The 21,778-nt window shown below is 41.0% G+C and overlaps 1 protein-coding gene across 1 annotated transcript; it reads left to right on the top strand.

Moving 5' to 3' along the window:
• Nucleotides 1–317: 317 nt before the first annotated feature.
• On the top strand, nucleotides 318–15,935 carry f2r (coagulation factor II (thrombin) receptor). Its single transcript, XM_072257159.1, has 2 exons — nucleotides 318–698; nucleotides 14,640–15,935. Exons 1-2 carry the CDS (start codon nucleotides 632–634, stop codon nucleotides 15,845–15,847), a joined length of 1,275 nt encoding a protein of 424 aa, XP_072113260.1. The 5' UTR covers nucleotides 318–631; the 3' UTR covers nucleotides 15,848–15,935.
• Nucleotides 15,936–21,778: the final 5,843 nt, after the last annotated feature.

Genomic DNA, 21,778 nt, shown 5'->3' with positions numbered 1-21,778 from the left:
AGTGAGTCCATAGTTTGAGTTCGGCGTCGTGGTGAGTGAAGTTGTCCACTCTGGTTCAGGTGCCCGATGGTCGACCCGTTCCCGAACCTGGTGAAGTGGGACTTAACGCTTCTAAATTAATCTCCTGCCCGATGGTAGTAGAGAGAAGAGGGCATGGCCTGGAACGCGTGGTCTTTGGTGATTGATGCTGCTTTCTTGTGACGACGCTCCCTCTAACTATACTCAATGGTGGGGAGGCATTACCTTGTGTGTGGACTTTCTGTAGCCTTTTTCGCTTTATCTCTTTTCCGTTTTTTAATCTCTAATTTTATCCCCGGGTTTTGCTGAAAGGTTAACGTTGTTTCTCCCTCCGAAGCAATTGAAACATGTTGCCTTAAATAGGCTCCGGAAACAGCGAAGTTGCGAAATCTGTTGCCATCAGCTACCGCCAGCGAGGTGCGGGACTAGAGGGAGCTGCGCTCACACTGTGAACTCCAGCCTCGTCAGTTCCGACTCTACAGGGGACAGCAGAGAGCTAGCTCCGAGTTGCCTGCGGATTTATCCAGCACGGATCGGGGAAAAGGCGGTCATCGTTTATACACGCAGTCCAAGCCCGATTGTGGAGAGAATTGTGAACTCCCGTTCCCTCGGGATGCCCTGGAAAGTTCAGCTTGTTGTGTGGGTCGCCCTGCTTCCCCTGGTCGCTGCTCTTCATTCAGGTAGGTGTGGTATCACATCAAATTCGGAGTTTTCTATAGAGAGGGAATGGAAATAAAACAAATCACTTGAAGGTGGTTGGAGGGAATCCTGTTGCAGGAGTTCGCCTCGAAGCATCGATCATCCATTTACCCCACAAATGCTGCTTGAGCCGCGCGGCAGGGGGGCTGACTTGCTTTGTTGCTCCAGATTGCAGCATCTGCCATCTCTCGTGTTTCCAGTTATATCTTGTATAAATATTTCAGCGCGCGATCTGCCCTAGTCAGCGAGACCAGTTACCAGCGACTCACAAAAAATCAAATGTCTGATGCCCGGCCGGGAAGGTGAGGAACGGGTAGAGAGAGGTGCAGCCGCCGGACTGATATTTTTCCCGTTTGCCCACAGAGCAAAAGACTGATTTGGGGATAAGGGTCAGACGGTGTCTGTGCAACTCCGAAGTCCAGACAGCCCAACTCTTAGTTTGCTACGGTCGTCCTGCACGGTGTTAGAATGTGGGCAGACAATGCCTTTTGAACCTCGTCCAAGGCTTTTCGTTGTCATACAGGTTAGCAAGTAAACAGCTGGCGCCTATGAAGACGCACATTCCAAAAGACAAACTATATTTTAAACAGAAACGTTGAAAATGCGTGGCGCACTGAGGGCCTCAGTATTCCATTTATTTGAAGGGAACACAAAAAAGTGAGTAAGCGGATGCAGCAAACAGTTGGGAAGGCATGAAATTGTTAAAGCACAAGAGGATGTACTCAATCCATCAAATTTAGGCAAATTTCAAACAGAAGCATCCTGCCAGTTCCGGCCCACCTACTTCCTATCTGCACCCCCCCCCCCGCCCCGCTCTTACCCTCAGCCCTGCCCCCAACCCATCCCCCTCCCCCACAACACTCCTACCCTCAGTCAGGCATTTGTTGCCGTCATTCCAGATACTGAGAAGTATTTAGAAATGGGGACTCGAGAAACTCAGAATCTAAAGCAAAAAAAAACACAAACTGCTAGAGTTGCTGCGGGTCGAGCAGCGTCTGCGGAGGCAGACAGGTAGTCAACATTCCGGGTGGACACCATGCATCAGGACTTGTTTTGAAATGACTGGTAATTTGCAATAGCGGAGGGCAACGTTGTGTAAAATCTTCCCCAGCATCGCCATGTTATTTATTCGTTAGTCAGGTGTTGTCAACTATTACTGTTCAAGACTGCAAATAGGTTTATTTTGCAAGTACTATTAACTCGGGCCACTCAACCCCGTTCCTTGGATCAACACTTACAGTCCTGACCTAAATAAGATGAAAAACCTTCACATACGCCTGAAATTTACTTGAAACATATCACAAATCCCGCAGTGTGTAAAGAACAAAATAGCTTGTTGACTCGTCTACCATGAAATATTTGACACGTCCTACAGTTGTACTTTGGTCGAAGGTGGATCCTCGCCTATCTATGAGAATTCATACTATGTGTTTGCCTACTTCAAGGAATTGAGTTGTTTCCCCATCGCTAACAAGTCAGACAGGGCAAATGAAAGTACATGCGAGCAAACAGATATCGCACGCCTGAAATGGAACATGACTCATTAACTGTGGCTAAAGAGTAATTCTTAAATGTTTTCAGAGATTTTCCAGATGTCCTTCCAGCTTGTGTGGATTTAATTGGGGGCGGGGTGAGGGCGGCATCTCCGAGAACCTGTGTTTCATGAGATTCCTGGACTTTCCGGGGGAGAAAAAACAAGTAGTGTATTTTTTAAACAGGAGATTCTGCAGATGCTGGAAATCCAGAGCAACACACAAAATGCTGGCGGAACTCAGCAGGTCAGGCAGCAAGTATGAAAATTAATTAACAGTCAATATTTCAGCCGAAACCCTTTACAGTATCAGAACTTAAAACAGGAGTGGGTTTTCCTTTTGCCTCATATCTCAAAGCTATTTTGCTACAGCTATTTATTTTGAGGTCTGGGAGTTGGAAATAGAAACCTGAGGATTTAAAGAAAATATATAGCTGCTGGACGTGGGGATGGGATTTGCGTAAACAAAAGTGGAAAACAACGATAGAAAACAACAGAGAAGTACCATTAAGTACCATTCAGTCAATAAAGAACTGTAACACAGTATGTAGCTGAGATGGAGGAAATATTTGACATTGACAATTGCCATTGCCATTATATGTAGCATTTACAAGATGTGTAATATATAAATAGTTGCATTCACAGAAAACCAAAGAAAAATGAAAAGGACCAAATCAATGTCTAATCAATCAATTCGAAGATTATAATTCTATTTATTTTCTGAAAAATTCTACTGTCAAGTGTTAAATACTTCGACTTTTCACTTTTAGATTATTTTCGTTTAAAGTTTTTCTTTGGATATTTTTTCTCTCTGAAAGCTAAGCCAGATGTTGAAACTTCTGTTAGCTTTTTAATTGCGTTCAGGATGGGATGAACATTTTAGTGAAGTAATCTTGGGTGTATATAAAATAAAAATATACCAATGGGTTAAATATTGAAATGAGTGGAGATATGGAGCATGTTGAACAAGACCAGAAAGAAAAATTAATACTTTAATGAACTCAAAACAATTCCTCATGGTTCTGAGATAGTTTTAATCAAACAAAAAATGATTTTATGCTGGTAAGATGAAGAATGCCTTCCAGTCTCTTCATTTTATAGTATAATCACAATGCAGTGTTTCATGATCCAATCGAACAATCTAATTGGGTGGAGTAATAGAAACTAGTTGTTTATCAAGAAACTAGGTACTGTTAGAGCTCTTGAAAATTACAAGGTTGCTAGGAAAGAGTGAAAGAATGGAATTAGGAGAGCCAGAAGGGACCATGAGAAGGCCTTGGTGAGCAGGATTAAGGAAAACCCCAAGGCATTCTACGCGTATGTGAAGAACAAGAGGATGAGCCGTGTGAGAATAGGACCAATCAGGAGCGAGAGTGGAAACATGTGCATGGAGTCGGAGGAGGTAGCGGAGGTACTTAATGAATACCTTGCTTCAGTATTCACCAGGGAAAAAGGCCTTGGCAATTGTGGGGATGACTTAACAGCGGACATAAACACTTCAGCATATAGACATTAAGAAAGAGGATATGCTGGAGTTTTTGAAAAGCATTAAGTTAGATAAGTCATGGGACTGGATGAAGTATACCCCAAGCTATTGTGGGAAGCAAGGGAGGAGACTGCTGAGCCTCTTGCGATGATCTTAGCAGCAACAGGGGCAGGAGAAATACCAGAAGATTGGAAGGTTGCAAATGTTGTTCCCTTGTTCAAGAAAGGGAGTAGAGATAAACCTAAGAAATCATACCAGCGAATCTGACTTCAGTGGTGGGCAAGTTGTTGGGGGAAGATCCTGAGAAGCAGGATTTATGAGCATTTGGAGAGACATAACCTGATTAGGGATAATCAGTATAGCTTTGTCAAGGGCAGGTCGTGCCTTACGTGTCACGGTCCTGATCGGTTATTCCCTGGGTCCCTTTAAATTTACTTTGTGTCACGATCAGGACCGTTGACTCCTTGTTTTCCTTAATTCATTGTTTCCCCGTGTTTCCTGGGCTCTGTAATTAAAGGCACTTGAGTCTCAGCTGAACGAGCAGTATTTAGTGTCGGGCTTACAGCTACTCAGCGCTAGATCATCATTGGACGTCACCGAAGCAAGTCACCCTGCTGGAACGAGCCAAGTTACATCGCCAGAGCTACTCAAGTCTTCTCCCCGAAGCGAGTGCCAGTAAGTCGCCCCCTCCTCGCCGGAGCGGGTCCGTCAGGTTAACCCGCCGGAGTGAGACTAGAGCCGCTGTCTGTAGTTCCTGGGCCCTGTCAAGGGCTTGCCACTACTCGGAACCATTTCATGTCAAAGTATGAACTGTCTATCGTTGTGTGGTACCGTCTCTTCATGTCCTCATCTCTGTTGAGTAGGTCTGGCCGTTTTGCCGCTACTCTGAGTTGGGAAATCCTGTCTCTCAGTGTTCTGCGTCCTGTGTCTAAAAGAAGAGTCCTGGCTCTTTGTCCTGTGTCCAAGGAGAAGCCCCGGCTCAGTGTTCCGTGTCCTGTGTGTAAAGAAGAGTCCCGGCTCTATGTCCTGCATCTAAAGAGGAGCCCCGGCTCAGTGTCTTGTGTCTAAGAAAGGTCCTGGTTTCAATGTTCCTGTTTCCAAGTCAAGGCTTCTGGTGTTCCTGGTTCCAAGCCCAAGTCCGGGTCCTGAGTTCCATGTTCCGAGTTCCAAGACTGGATCCCGAGTTCCATGTTCCGAGTTCCAAGCCCAGGTCCGGTTCCCGAGTTCCATGTTCCGAGTTCCAAGCCCAGGTCCGGTTTCCGAGTTCCATGTTCCGAGTTCCAAGCCCAGGTCCGGTTCCCGAGTTCCATGTTCCAAGTTCCAAGCCCAAGTCCGGTTCCCGAGTTCCATGTTCCGAGTTCCAAGACTGGGTCCCGAGTTCCAAGCCCAAGTCTGGGTTCTGAGTTCTGTGTTCCGGGTTCTAAGTCCGGGTCCGAGTCAAGCCATGCTTATTCCCGCTTCTGTTTTGCTTACTCCTTGATCTCCCTCTTAACAAACCTTGCTTCCCTGCTTTCCTAGTAACAATTAATAAACTCTGTTCTTGTTAATGCTACAAGACGTGTTTGCCTTGCACTTGGGTCCACCCGTGCTCCGCACTTGTGACATTACAAGCCTGACTGAATTCTTTGAGGATGTAACAAAACACATTGATGAAGGTAGAGCAGTGGGTGTAGTGTATATGGATTTCATTAAGGCATTTGATAAGGTTTCCCATGCAAGGCTCCTTCAGAAAGTAAGGAGGTGTCACAATGAGGTGCTGGGAACGGACCCAAATGCGAGACATAGACATACAAAGAACAGGACTTGACTAGAGTAGAGACGTGACAGGATTCAGACCAGGAGCAGGGACAAGAACGCAGACTTGGGCTGGGAAAGCGGGACCAGGACTAGAGAGCTTGGAGCTTGGCTGCGGGATCTTCGTCTTGAAATGTGGAGGCTGATAACTCAGAGGATGGAGCTGCGAGACCGACTGGGAACTGAACATCAACATAGAGCCTGGACTTGTCCTTCGAAAAGCTGGGACTCATCGTTAACACGACACCAACATGAGACAGGACGGTACCTAGACATAGAGCCGGGACTTATACTTAGACAAGCCAGGACTCAACCTCTCCACACTAAGGTGGGACAGAACCATTCGTCGGGTAACAGCAGAACGGCTGGACTTACCCAACAGAGGCGAAGACAAGACAAGACCTCCCGCAGGGCAACTGCAGAATGGCCTGACTTAACCCACAGAGGCAAGGACAAGACAAGACAGATCCCCCTGCAGGGCAACAGCAAAATGGCCTGGCTTACCTCACAGCAGTGAGGACAAGAAGAGACAACACCAAAGAACAACAGACAGTTCCATCTCTGCTCCAGGGTAGCTCTGAGTCTCAGTTTGGCCAGCAACCTCTGCTGGCTACAGAAACAGCCAGATCCCTACCTAGCTCAGAGTAGCTGGCAGCCACTCAGCTGGCCCGGGAAACAGCCGAATCCATACCGCAAAGACAGCTCCAACTACTAACAGCAAGGCTCCATGAGGAGATGGTTCCGCAACGCGGCCTAAAGATGGCAATTGGCTGCTCTAGCCTTCCACCAGCAGGTTGCTCCCAGGGGATCTTGACAAAACAAACCAGCAGCCCACACTCAACCCCAAGGCTACTTATATTCCAAGCCCCAAGATGGGAATCAGGTGCCTATGATTAACTCAAACAAGAGTCTGCTGGAAGACTCGGAGTTCTGAGTTCATGGACCAGACCGTAACAGGGGGCATCGGATCCAAGGAGACCTTGCTTTGTGGATCCAGAATTCATCAACAATAGGATTGAGTTCAAGAGCCGTGAGGTAATGTTACAGCTGTACAAGAGCTTGGTCAGACCCCACTTGCAGTACTGGGTTCAGTTCTGGTCACCTCACTACAGAAAGGATGTGGATTCTATAGGGAGAGTGCGAAGGAGATTTGCCACGATGTTGCCTGGATTGGAGGGTGTACCTTATGAGAATAGGTTGAGTGAACTTGGCCTTTTCTCCTTGGAGTGACAGAGGATGTGAGAGGTGCATAAGACGATGAAGGGCATTGATTTGTGTTGATAGCCAGAGGCTTTTTCCCGGGGCTGAAATGGTTAACATGAGGGGGCATAGTTTTAAGGTGCTTGGAAATAGGTACCGAGGGGATGTTAGGGGTAAGATTTCCACACAGGTGTGGTGGGTGTATGGAACACCCTGCTGGTAGTGGTGGATGAAGTGGATACAATAGGGTCTTTTAAGAGCCTCTTAGATAGGTATATGAAGCTTAGAAAAATAGGGTAATTCTAGGCAGTTTCTAAAGTAGGTTACATGATGGGCACAATATTGTGGGCAGAAGAGCCTGTAATGTGCCGTAGATTTCTATGTTCTATGTTCTATCCATGTTCAACCCTCCTCCCTCATTTTTAAAATAGTTTGTATGCTTAGTTGACAATGTTGTGTCTACACATTTGAAAATGGAACTACATGAAAGACTGATGGACAAGATAAGAAAGGAAAATATTAACTTAGACTGAAAACTACTAATTACATTGATGTCAGAGATGGTTGGAATAAGTCAACATGACAAAGTCTGCAGATGCCGGAAATCCAGAGCAACGCACAGAAGATGCTGGAGGAACTCAGCAGGTCAAGCAGCAGGGTCTCGGCCTGAAACATCGACAATTTATTCATTTCCACAGATGTTGCCTGACCTGCTGAGTTCCTCTAGCATCTTGTATGTGTTGAGTTGGAATAAGCAGATTTTTTTCAGGTTGGTAGGATATAACTAGCAGAGTTCTCCAAGGATCAATTTCTGCCCTTAATTATTTATATTACTGGCTCAGAGAATCTGAGATGTCCACATTTACTGATGATATAGAAAAAATGTGGAAGCTGATGCTTTGATCAAGTTATCTGGAAGTGTATAATTTCATGTGATATAGTCAAAAGACAGGCTATATTTTAAACAGATGCACACTGCAAATAAGTGGAGTACTGGAGGACCTCAGTATTCCACTCATTTGAATAGAACAAAAATGTTAGTAAGCAGATGTAGGAAGTGAAGTAACCAAGTTTCCTTTATTGCGGGGGGGGGGGGTTCAAGCTCAGAAATATCACTACACTTAAATGCAGTGTGAGGCCACACTTGGAATACTACCTGTAATATTGGTCCCCTTATGTTTTTAAAAAAGTATATACTAACATTGGAAATAGCCCATAAGAGATTTAGTAGACTAATTCTTGGGATTAAATTGTCACACTATCATGAACAGCTAAAAGAATGAGTTCTTCATTCTTTGAAATTTAGATGAATGATGGTTAAGTTATTGGAAAAAATGTAATATCCTTAAGGGGCATAACAGGGTAAATGTTAAGATGTTTCCATAAGTGGGAATATCTGAAATGAGGGATCATTATTATAGGATAGAGGGGTGGCATTAAAATTGGATGTGCAAGAACGTATACTTGCAGAGAACAGTGTATCTCTAGAATTCTCTGCCCTTGAGTGTTGTGGAGACGAGAACATATGGGGTCTTTAAGAGGAAGTAGATACAATTTAGGAAGAGCTGGGAATTGAGGACCATAGGGAACTGGCACAGAAGATTAGATGAAGCTGGGGAAGAACATATCGAATGGCAAAACAGGAAAAAAAGGCTTTCTATTTTCCTGTGTTCTTATGAAAATTGGTTACTCTTCCAAAACAAATATACTTAAACATATACAGGTCCCTGCTTATGAGTAATTGGATATAACATCACTAAAAATGACCTTAAAGAGCAGCCCTAACCCAGTTAATAGTTCATTTGGTACATCCCAGTCAGTTTCTGAATAGCTAAATGATGTTTTATTGAAAGATATTTTGAACAGATTTTTGTTAATGGCAATATACTCAACAAAAAACTGAGCAAAAATTGCGAATCCTTGCCAAACCAATATGATCAGGGAAATATAATTGTTTTGACTTGGGGGATATGAGTCAGTTTTATCGATGGGACTTTATTTACATGAATTAAATCATTTGATATAATATATTATTCTAAACTCAAGGATAGGTGGCTTTGAGTATAATTCACCTAAATTTTAAATTTCCCAATTTCCTGCTAGTTTAGACAATTATACAAATTGTGATGGAATCTAGTGCAAAACTATTGTAATAACTGAAAGCAACACACACAAAATGCTGGAGGAACTCAGCAAGCCAGGCAGCATCTGTGGAAAAGAGTGAACAGTCAATGTTGCAGGCAAAGAACCTTCATCAGGACTGGAGAGAAAGATGAGAAGTTGGAGTAAGAAGGTGGGGGAGGGGAGGAAGAAGTGCAAGGAGATAGGTGGTAGGTGAAACTGGGAGAGGGGGAGGGGTGAGGATGGACGAGCATGGAAGAAAGGGAAGCAGGAGCGGCACCAGAGGGAGGTGATGGGCAGGTAAGGAGGTAAGGTGAGAGGAAAACATAACTGGGGAATGGTGAAGGAGGAGGGGGGCAATTACTGGAAGTCCAAGAAATTGATGTTCATGCCATCAGGTTGGAGGCTATCCAGATGGAATACGAGGTATTGCTCCTCCACCGTGAGTGTGGTCTCATCACAGCAGTAGAGGAGGCCAAGGACTGACATGTTGGAGTGGGAATGGGAAGTAGAATTGAAATGGGTGGCGTCTGGAGATCCCGCTTTTTCTGGCAGACAGAGCATAGGTGCTCAGCAAAGCAATCTCCCAATCTACTTCGGATTTCACCGAGATACAGGAGACCACACAAAGAACACTGGATACAGTAAGTGACCCCGGCAGACTTGCAGGTGAAGTGTCGCCTCACCTGGAAGGACTATTTGGAGCCCTGAATGGTAGTGAGGGAGGAGGTGTAGGAGCAGGTGTAGTACTTGTTCCGCTTGCAAGGATAAGTACCCGGAGGGAGATCAGTGGGGAGGGCTGAGTGGACAAGGGAGATAACAGAATCTTTCCTCCAAAAATTTTTACAGCCTGAATCTCGTTTTCATGTATTTTTCAGCAAAACACATTAATTCTCATGTAATTCAAATGTCTATCGTTCTCTGCCTTGAACATATTCAATGGCTATGCCTCCATAGCTTTCAGGGTAAAGAACACTAAGGGAAGAAATTTGCTTCACTGGCCTCTTACCTGGTTTAGCTCTTATTCTACTGCACATTCTCATTTAAGACATACTGTTTACTTTTTCCTCCTTTTAGTCATAGTTATACTTTATTAATCTCGGGGGAAATTGGTTTTCGTTACAGTTGCACCATAAATAATAGTAATAGAACCATAAATAGTTAAATAGTAATATGGAAATTATGACAGTAAATTATGAAATAAGTCGAGGACCAGCCTATTGGCTCAGGGTGTCTGACCCTTCAAGGGAGGAGTTGTAAAGTTTGATGGCCACAGGCAGGAATGACTTCCTATGACGCTCTGTGTTGCATCTCAGTGGAATGAGTCTCTGGCTGAATGTACTCCTGTGCCCAGCCAGTACGTTATGTAGTGGATGGGAGACATTGACCAAGATGGCATGCAACTTAGACAGCATCCTCTTTTCAGACACCACCGTCAGAGAGTCCAGTTCCATCCCCACAACATCACTGGCCTTACGAATGAGTTTGTTGATTCTGTTAATGTCTGCTACCCTCAGCCTGCTGCCCCAGCACACAACAGCAAACATGATAGCACTGGCCACCACAATACTTTTCAAAAGTATTACAGCTATGTAAATGGATACAAACACTTTGAAGCTTGCATATTCAATATTTTGGGTTAGATTATTTCTATTTTTATATTACTGCATAAATAGTTTATGAACATTTCTACTAATTCAAAATTAGAGGCTAGAGTGTCAACCAATCAAATTTCACACAAGGATTTAGAATGTAAGATTGCTGATTTGGCATGAGAATAATCTTTTTGCAAATCTGAAGTGCTTTGAGGTTTTTTTTGTCTACTTAGAGATTTCTTGCAAATGGATTTAGTAATTGGTGCACAACTTTTGGCATACATATATTCTGGTGTGCAAGCTCACATTTCAGTAGACCTCTATTCAAAACAATAGACACTGTCAATCCAATTACCCACATTTTTTAGCCTACAGATACAAGCCAAAGTATTTTTCTTTATTGTGAAGAAGTTGGCAAATCAGAGCTAGGTAAGTAAATTAATTCAGGAGACATTTCTCATTGGTGAATGGAATTAATCATTCATTTTACAATTTATATATAAAATGCATTTTCTTAAACTTTTTCAAAGTTTGTTGTTCTAGGTTGATAATCATTATCAGTAACAGAAATTGAAAGGTACAGTAGTTACTCATATAAATTAAATATTGCATTGCCAATAGCTTGAATGAGCTAATACATTTGCCAGATTATAATGATCTGTTTTAAAATAAAATTGTTTAATTTTCAGTTCAATTCCATGAAAACTGTTTGACAACACAGCTGTTTCCTGACGAATGTATGCTTTATTGATTTAAACATAATTTTAGGCATTTATACGTAATTGAAAGGAATGTAGATTATATAGTGGGATTTCAATCAGATCTCTGAAACAGTGATTCCAAAATGCTGACATTGGAGAAGATAAGAGTCTGGTCAATGAAGTAACTACAAGATATGAACAAGTATAGTTATTAAAGTACACAATTCAATGAACAATATAATCCTGATATGGCCAGTCAGAAACTCACTGGGTGTTAATGAGTTGGGTTCCTATATGAAATTGATCAGGAAATAAAAGGTACAGTTTTAATTTTAGGTTTAGATTTAGAAATACAGCCCAGTAACAGGCCCTTCAGATCCAATGAGCACTTGCTGCCCAATTACATCCAGGTGACCAGCTATCCTACTAATCCACATATATTTGGAATATGGGAGTACCTGGAGGAAACCCACACAGTCACAGGAAGAATGTACAAATTCCATACCTACAGCAGTGGAATTGAAGCCAGGTTGCTATGCTACAGTGCTACCCCCATTTTAACTTTAGGAACAGCTTCTTGCCCTCCGCCATGAGATTTCTGAATGGTCCATGAACTCATCAACACTGTTCCTCTTTTGCACTATTTACTATTTATTTAATTTTAATGCACTGTACTGCTGCCACAAAAAAAAAATTATTCCATATGTCAGTGATAGTAAACTTGATTCTGATTTATCAAAACTATTTGGTCTCAGTGACCAAAAATTATCTGAAGCAAAGGACAACCAAGAACAAATACACTAGACAACAAAGTTTTTGCTACCTGAACACTTTAGGTGTATCTTATGGACCTTGGGCTGCTGATCTTGAAAATCATCATGAAATTTACCTATCACATAGCAGTTTTTTGAAATCGTCTATATTTGTTATTTCATTGTTTCTTTTTCAATTTTTTTTAGTTTCATAAAAATAAACACAACATGGTAGTAGTACAAAGTTATTGGGAATACATTGTTATAATTAACATGAGTGATTATAAAGCCAGATAACACTTAAATGATAAAACTCCCAATCATATAAGATACAAATGAATAATATAAAACAAAGAAAAATATCCTTAAAGTCATGAAAAAGGAAAAAAAAATAACCCCCCCCCCCCCAAAAAAACTAATCTAAACAGAAGCTGAAAAAAAAAAGTCCTGGGCTGTTTTGTAACATTGTAAAAAAAGGGAGAAAAGAAATCCCTAGTGTCAATGACTCCGTTCCTCTCAACCAACATTACAGAGAAGTAAAGTAGGTTTGGAAATGGTTAAATTACATCATATGAAAATGCTGAATAAATGGCCTCTAAGTCTTTTTGAATTTAATGGAGGGGTCATAAACAACACTTCTAATTTCTTCCAAATTTAAACACAACATGGTTTGAGAAAACCAATGAAATATGGTAGGAGGATTAATCAATTTCAATTCATAATTCAAGTCAATTAAAATTTTGCCGACAATATAAGCTGAAAAGTTTTAATCTTGGCCTGGGCTCACTTAGGATGCTGTATGACAAACAGGTTTTAGAAAAACAAAACATTGGCTCTGGAGGAGGTAGCTGAAGACGCTATGACACACAAGCCAGGAATGGAAAATGACACTGATACTGATAATAGATTTGGAAGCCTTTATGTTAAGTGAGCCAAATTTGATAACTTGATCTGAGTTAAATGATGTAGTCAGAGACTTAGGTGTGTCAAAGGCAAAAGCAGAATTACTGGGTTCAAGACTGCAAGGATGGAATCTGCTGTCACCAGGCACAAAAATTTCTTTGAAGGATTTCGATATTTGAGACAGGTGTTTGCCAGAATAACCGATGCTAAGATTAAGGAACGCATTTTTGTTGGTCCGCAAATCAAACAAGTCATCAATGACAGGCAATTCAAAGAACTTCTAGTGAAACTGGAGAAAAATCACATGCAAGACATTCAAGGTTGTTGTTGAAAATTTTCTTGGCAACTCCAGAGCACCAAACTTCACGCAGCTGGTCAACAACATGCTTCAAGCATATAAAAGTATGAAGTGCAACATGTCACTAAAAATTGATTTTCTGCATTCCCATTTACACTTCTTCCCTGGAAATCTTGGCACTGTCAGTGACAAGCATGGTGAAAGATTTCACCAGGACATTGCAATCATGGAGAAATGGTATCAGGGCCACTGGAATCCATCAATGCTGGCTGATTATTGTTGGACACGTGCAGAAAAAACCTCAGACACTGAGTACAAGTGAAAATCATCAACAAAATATTTTAGCTTAGTTGAACAATTGCAAATTGTTTGCACTGTTATGCCATTTAAATGCATTATGTGTTGTTAAGAAGGCGAATGGTGTGTTGGCCTTCATCAACCATGGGATTGAGTTCAAGAGCCGTGAGGTATGTTAGGGCTATAGAAGGCCTTAGTGAGGCCCCACTTGGAGTACTGTGTTCAGTTCTGGTCACCTCATTACAGGAAGGCTGTGGATGCTATAGAGAGAGTGCAGAGGAGATTTATAAGGATGTTGCCTGGATTGGAGAGCATGCATTATGAGAACAGGTTAAGTGAACTTGGCCTTTTCTCCTTGGAGCAAAAGAAGATGAGGGGTGACCTGATAGAGATGAGGAGAGGCATTGATCGTGTGGATAGCCAAAGGCTTTTTCCCCAGGGCTGAAATGGCTAACACAAGGGGGCATAGTTTTAAGGTGCTTGGAAGTAGGTACAAGGGGGATGTCAAAGCTAAGTTTTTCCACACAGAGTGTGATGGGTGCGTGGAATGTACTGCCAGCGATGGTGGTAGAGGAGGATACAATAGGATCTTTTAAGAGCCTCTTAGATAGATACATAGAAAATAGAGAGCTATTCAGTAAGGACATTCTAGGAAGCTTCTAGAGTAGGTTACGTGGTCGGCACCTTATTGTGGGCCGAAGGGCCTGTAATGTGCTGTAACTTTTCAATGTTCTATGTTCTATATTCAATAAAAGTTAGTTTCTTGTTTCTCCAAAATCCTACATTTTACAGGAGTCTTGCAATTATATTTGTCTTCAGCTTTAAGTGGTCTATCACAAACAAACAAAAATTCTGAGGAGGTAACACTTTAGAAAAAAAATGTTGTCCAGTGTAGCAGGCAGATCACTGGGTGTCTACACCTTCAAGCTCCAATCTCCTCTGGAATCCTGACTCACAGCACTTCATAGTTGAGGCATTTGCTGGGAATTTTCTCCATATTAGTGGATTGCTAACTGATTACAGTAGATTAACAGAAATCCGAAATAAAAGCTTTATGATTTTTGTAAACGTTGCTTTTGGTTGTTCCTCTGTTCCAGGAGAGCCTAATAATCTATTATCTTGCATAACTTGGGCTCTTTCAATGCTTGGCAATTCATGAATTTAATGTACATGAGAAATTAATGTTTTTATAGCTTATTAATTCAGAAAATGACAATTTCATACTTGTTATTTTTGGTTTTCAGGGAACCATTCACAAGGTAAACTTGGACCCAGAACCTTTTCAGGTATTAGTTTGGATCCTGACCCTGGTGAATATATTGATCTTGAAGGGAAAATTGAAGATGAGAGTTCGGGCCAATATGATGGAAGTGGACTTGGAGGAGGATTTGGATTGGATGAAAATAGATCCGATGTGCTCAGTAAAGGCTCCAAGAAACTCCAATTGGTCATCTCTGCCTCAGCAAGAGAATATCTAAGCAGCCAATGGATTACTGTATTTATCCCCTCTGTCTACACCATTATTTTTGTAGTCGGGCTGCTTTTCAACTGTACCGCAATCTTAACTATTCACTTCAGAATTAAATTTGACAAGCCAACTATAATTTACATGTTAAATTTGGCCCTGGCAGATTTATTATTTGTGCTGTTGCTTCCATTGAAGATCTCCTACTATCTTTCTGGTAATGACTGGAGTTTTGGTTCTTTCCTCTGCCGATTGGTCAATGGCGGGTTTTATGCTTACATGTACTGTTCAGTGTTACTGATGATGTGTATTAGCATTGAGCGATTTATTGCTGTCGTTTTTCCATTAAGATCGTCCTCCTGGAGGAGCCCACAGCGCGCGCTTGGACTTTGCGTCATCATGTGGCTTTTAGCCATTGGTGGTGCAATGCCACTTTTCTTCATTGAGCAAACAGTGTACATCACTAATCTGAAAATTACAACTTGCCATGATGTGCTTCCCCCCTCTACCCTAAAAAGCTACTTCACCTATTACTTTCCCATTCTGTGTGCTCTTTTCTTTGTCATTCCCCTGGTGGTGACCACAGTCTGTTATGTGGGTGTAATTTCAACCCTCTCTTCAACAACTGTCGCAAGCGAATGTAAGAAAACATCAGCCATCAATTTGGCTGTGATTGTGCTTTCAGTCTTCATTGTCTGCTTTGCACCATCTAATATCATTTTGCTCATACACTATCTTTATATTCAGCATGCAGCAAATGATGCCCTCTACTTTGCTTATATGCTGTGTGTGTGCATGGGCAGCTTGAGTTGTTGCCTTGATCCGCTGATTTATTATTATGCCTCATCGCTGTTCCAGAAGCAGTTTAAGAATCTTTTTTGTTCCCAGGATGTTACTAAATCTGGGAGTAGTCAAACAGGATCCAAGAGCTGCAAAACAACAAATACCCCTCTCAATGATAGTGCCTACAAAAAATTGCTAATTTAAATCTATTACAGCACTCCCATCTTTTATTTTATTAAAGGTACAGTAAAATGTAATTTGGAAGAAAATATATAAACTATCCTCTAATTTTTTTTAGCTTCATTGTATTTTTATGCTCGTTGCTTTTTTTGTTTTATCTACATCTATCTTGTGATAAAATATGATGTAATTAAAACTTACCAATTTTGGTAATATTTCATTTTGCACATTATATTTGTTGAGTACATTCAGAATATGGTTATCAGCACAATTTCACTACCACTCAGTGTAAATATTGCTTACACACTTTATTGCACATTTCATACAGTTTAATATTAGTTACATGCTTATCTGGATCGTGGGGTTTGATTAAAACCAGCCTCTATACTTCGTTGCTCTTGACCTATACTAGGGGTAGGCAACCTACCCATGAAGATCCGGCCCACGGAGGTATTTTGACTGGCCCTCGAGCAAATATTGGGATACTATGCTTATCCGGCCTGTGAGCGATTTTTCCTTAGTCTGAGTGTTTCAAGCGACCACACTGATGGATGTGCATGGTGTCTTGTTACACTGGCCCCAGGTTCTGTTTTGTTCCAAACCAAACACTAGTATATATGAATGACGGGAAGGCAGATTACCTTATTAATATGTATTAGATACTCTGTGTACGCACAGGTTTTCCAATGGGATCGTTCAAATTTGTAAACAGAAACAGCGTCACTGTGTTTTAACAAGAAATCCATGCTAAATATCCAGATATTTACATGTACTATGATACTTGTTGAATAACTCACATTTTGAAATAAAATCGAAGAAAAAAATTCCAATGGCAATGAATGCAAAACGCAGGAAGGTAGACACTGAGTGCTAAAATTTCCAAGACACTTGGACACTAGATTACTTCTTCATCGAGCAAGCTGGGAAACGAGTTTTTTTTTGCGCTTATGGTCCAAGAATTGAGAAAAGAGTTTTCATCTTGTTTTGCTGATTTTCGCTTGCATGCAAATAAGTTCAAGCTATTTGCTACTCCATTTGATGTGGAAGTGGACACTGCATCAGAAATTTTTCAAATGGAATTGATTGAGATGCAGTGTGATGACATATTGAGATTGAAATTTCATTCTGAAGATGTGTCAGTGCTTGACCTCTATAGAAAATATATTCATCCAAGTGGGAAGTATCCTAACTTAATGGACCATGCAAATAAGATGGCATCATTGTTTGGCAGCACTTATCTGTGTGAGCAATTATTTTAAAAAATGAAGCACACCAAGAACCATTTGAGAACAAGATTGACTGATGCCCATCTGGACAATGTCTTGCTCTTGGCATCAACAAGTCTGACACCCAATATTGAGAAGTTTCAAGCAACAAACAGCATCAAGTTTTACATTGATTTATCGACTCTTTGCATTAAAATTTTCTTTTTTATTATACTTAATTTGCCACCATTCAATGCATCATGTTCATATGTTTTATGTTTAAAAGGTTCTTTGTGTCCTTTTAATAGATTCAAAAGATGGTAGAAATAAATTGCAACTAAACTGAGTTCTTTGATTACTAATTGGCATCCTTAGTCAAGTACAAATGATTTTCTATCATGTGTAATTCATTAATTTGAGGCAAAACATAACTAGATGTATTTAAATGGATAATTCCCATATTTCAAGTTTTTTAATGGCATTTATCTGTCCCACCGTCTGCTCAGTAATATGCGATCCGGCCCACAGAGGCAAAAAGGTTGCCGACCCCTGACCTATACTTTGCTTTGATATTTAGATCTGGTACCACAGATTTGAATATCCCCGTTCATTGAAAAGCTGTGATCTAATTGCTTCCTCAGAAAATTAGATTCTGATTTATGTTTTTCTATAAATTCATAACTTATCAAAGCACCTGTAGTCAGACATTTTTTTCACACTTATAAGGAATTAAATACAACAGATCTCATGTTATTTTAGTGATGTAGATTAAAGTGATCCAGGTAATCTATAACTTCACTTCTGGGATGTAGCCCGTTTGCACTATTCAAGCTTTGTACTGCACCTGCATTCGTCTATGCATTTTGCCTATCACATGCAAGAGAAAACTGAAAATGGTGTGCCCAGAAACTGAATTACGTTTTTTTTTGTATGCCAGAGGGATTAAATTTCAATGAAAAGTAATTCTCAGAGGAAATGCATAGAGTTATAGCACCAAGATGTCCACCACATTTCTTCCAGGTTCTCCAAGTACACAGTGCACTGACACATAGAATAATCTGGAGCTATGAAACCATATAACAATTACAGCACAGAAACAGGCCAACTCGACCCTTCTAGTCCATGCAGAATTCTTACTCTCACCTAGTCTCACCAACCTGCACTCAGCCCATAACCCTCCATTCTCTTCCTGTCCATATAGCTATCCAGTTTAACTTTAAATGACAACATCGAACCTGCCTCAACCACTTCTGCTGGAAGCTCGTTCCACACAGCCACCACTCTCTGAGTAAAGAAGTTCCCCCTCATGTTACCCCTAAACTTTTGCCCTTTAACTCTCAACTCATGTCCTCTTGTTTGAATCTCCCCCACTCTCAATGGAAAAAGCCTATCCACATCAACTCTATCTATCGCCCTCATAATTTTAAATACCTCTATCAGGTCCCCCTTCAACCTTATACGTTCCAAAGAATAAAGACCCAACTTGCTCAGCCTTTTTCATTGATGTAGCAGACCATCAATGTGTATCTAGGTCAATATGTGTGTCTGACAGATGCTATCATCTCCAGAAACCACTGATCTGTTCTTCAGATACCCCCAACACCAGAACTTTTACTTAATCTACCAACTGACCTCACTTCCCACCAACTCCCCAGTCATCATCATCTTCTTCTTCTTTTTTGTTTTATGGCGGTTGGCAACCCGTTTTCAGGGCATTACCGCTACCTGCTAGACTTGTGGTATTCCAACCAAATATGTCCTGGAGTTCTCTACTTTAAAAACAATCTAGTTCAGCCTGCAGTTCTCTATTAGCATCACTCTGTAGTTGCAATTCCTCGTTAGTGCTTAATCCGCTCATCAGATAATGCCGCAAACTGCTATTCTTCCCTAATTATGTCACATGTTTTTGCGTAGTTGCATTACCCCAATTACATTGATTTCATCTACATCACTTGTAAGACTAAAATCGTCTTGTTAAAGAATAGTAATTATCGCACGTTATACTTTTAAAATTGCTGTTTTTCCAAGTCTATCTGCTTTTTCAGGTTTTCCTTTGCTTGGATCGTAGCCTGCAGTTGTTTACTGAGACCTCGGAGTTCTTCATTTGCTTCCATGTTTTCATTTTATAACCGGAATGTGGATAATTCACTTTGCAACAAATTCCTTTTCCTTTTGTATCCTTGTAATAATTTCCTCCATTTTCCAATCTCTTTCCAACTCACAGTTGTTCTTGTCGGGTACTTCTATTTGTTGTTGGAGTTCTGCACATTTACCCTGGGCTTCAACCATAAAATCTGAGGATTTTCCTTAAATTCTGAAACATTTCTTAAATTCTTGACCATTTGCGATAAATATACTGCCATTAAGATTCCATCTCCCCTGCCTGTGAACTGTTGGATCCTCCATTCAGCGTTTCTTTTAACTTCTTCCCACCTAATTCCTTTAACACCAAGATACTTTTCTGCAGACTTGACGATCGTTTTAATTTTCTCAGTTCTTTTGCTTGTTAGCACTTGCTTGCATCCACCATAAAAAGCACGAACTCCTTTCTACTCATTAATAGTGTATCCTTATTTTTCACATTACAGCTCTCACAATTCACCAGTTTATTATTCCCTGTATTTGTTTGCTTGACAGCCTTTTTTTCATCAAATTCTTTCACTGTCTCTGCATAACTGATTCCTTGAGTTACTTTTACATATTGTATCTCAGCCGCCTTCTTGCTATAAATGCACCCTCGATAAGCTGCGCTATGTTCCTCGCCACAATTACAGCATTTCAGCCTAGCTCCCGCTTCACATTTCCCATATTCATGTTTTCCAGCGCATCTCACACATCTTTGTTTTCCTCTGCACACCGCCGCAATCTGGCCGAATTTATAGCATCTTAAAGGCGATGGTGTATATATTCTAACCGCATAACACATATACCTTAAGTAAATATTAGTCGGCAATCTCTCTTCATCAAAGTTAATCATTACCGATAAACTATCACACTTTCTCCCGTTTCTTGTAACTTTCAAACATTTGGCCTCAATAATTTTTGCTCCTTTTATGTTCTGTTTAATCTCATCCATAGTAACTTTTGTTGGTATCCCCGAAATAACTCCTCTAGTCCACTTTCTATTGTTGGGTATTGAGCATTGTACTTCTTTGCTGTTTATTTTACTTAATCTTATCACTTTACCTTGCTGAGCGCTATCCCGACAAATCACTAATAGTGATCCATTTCATAAAATCTTTGCTCCTTTAATCTCGCCTATAATTTTGTTGAGCATCGTCGTCAAACGAATCGGGTTCCAATCACCAAATGACGCCCCGTCTTCACTTAGTTTTATAATTGCTTTAATCTCATCTTCTTTCATTGTTTTGCTGTCCTGCTTTGATCATCCGCTGACTCCTCAGAGTTTGATATCCCGTACCTCTGCTTTATTTTCTTCCTCATATATATATCTCCCTCTCCACCACTGCACGTCATCCTCAGTCTAATACTCTTTTAACCACCAGCCCTCAAGTGCTTAGCCTGATATCAGCAATTGATTGAGATTCTTACCTGATAAATTAGCCTATTCCCTAGGTCTCAATGTTCCCAACCTTTGCTTCTCCTGTGATGGATATTCACCGTCCGGGGGGGGGGGGGGGGGTCTATCTTTTTTGCTTTGCTATGCTCAGCTTTCTAACATTGCCCATGAAACTTCTAGAGATCAAAGGGTTGTTTTTGAGTAAGAAACTTCTAAACTATTATTCTTTGTTTAGCTTCTTGTAAACAGCCAGCTTTCAGTTGTTAATGTAAATGACAAGCAATAATCAGTTTGAAGTTAAAAGGACAGCTTTACAAACAGATGCATTGTTTATAGAACACAAGGTGTTGGCCACAGCACCTGAGCTGATTTATCCAATGTCAGAAAATGTAAATGCAGAGGAGTGTCACAGTGAATGCTGGCGATGACCGAACCGAGGTGTGGAGGAATGACAGACTCCCACCTAGAGACAGAAACAGGACTTGTACATCAGAATTCCGCCAGATCATCTGTGGCTCAACTGAGCAACACCATGAGACAAATCATTCTCAGAACAAGGGCCCCATGATAAATGCTCATCAGGAGGCTGCTTTAAATAATCACAATACGTGGAAAACCTGTGCCAAGTCAAAGTAAACTTGACAAGATTAAACAGAAAGCACAAGGGCTTAAACACTCTAGTTAAGCCAACAATTAACAAATGCAGGTGCGCTAGAAACTTCAGAACCAAACATCCCATGGCTTGCTGCACAGGCCCACAGGGCTCATGACAGAGCAGTGGAGAAGATTCAGCGGAGAACGATGACTTTAATAATAGACTGCAAAATAACAAGCCACGAGGGGCCACAAAGCGAGAGAGAACAGAATCTTAACTCACAACAGATCTGAAGACCAGGAACTGGTTGAGGCTGTCTGATTTGTATGACTGGTCAAGGATTGTGGCGGAGAACTGGATTTAAATAGGCTTAACTTCTTGGAAAGTAGAGCTATGGTGGTTATGTATCAAAGCGTGTTCAGGAAAGGAAGGAATACTACTGTTGTGTCTAGAGGATGAAATAAGAAAAGCTCAAGTAAATAAAGAGACAGTGGTTGCAGTTTTTTCTGATGTTGAGAAAGCTTATGATATGTTATGGAAAAAGGGGCTCCTAATCAAGCTACATTTAATGGGAATCGGAGGGGGTGGTGATGTTCAATTGGGTTAAGGACTTTCTAAACAGGAGAACTATTCAG

This window comes from Mobula birostris, chromosome 5 (genome assembly GCF_030028105.1).
Source record: "Mobula birostris isolate sMobBir1 chromosome 5, sMobBir1.hap1, whole genome shotgun sequence".
In the NCBI taxonomy this organism is placed as follows: domain Eukaryota; kingdom Metazoa; phylum Chordata; class Chondrichthyes; order Myliobatiformes; family Myliobatidae; genus Mobula; species Mobula birostris.
This window is presented reverse-complemented; position numbering and strand designations above follow the sequence as displayed.

Excerpts from the sequence above, each read along its gene's own strand:
- f2r (XM_072257159.1), top strand. The coding sequence starts at position 632 with ATGCCCTGGAAAGTTCAGCTTGTTGTGTGGGTCGCCCTGCTTCCCCTG. Across the intron at positions 699-14,639 it reads GGTCGCTGCTCTTCATTCAG|GGAACCATTCACAAGGTAAA; the intron begins GTAGGTGTGGTA and ends TTTGGTTTTCAG.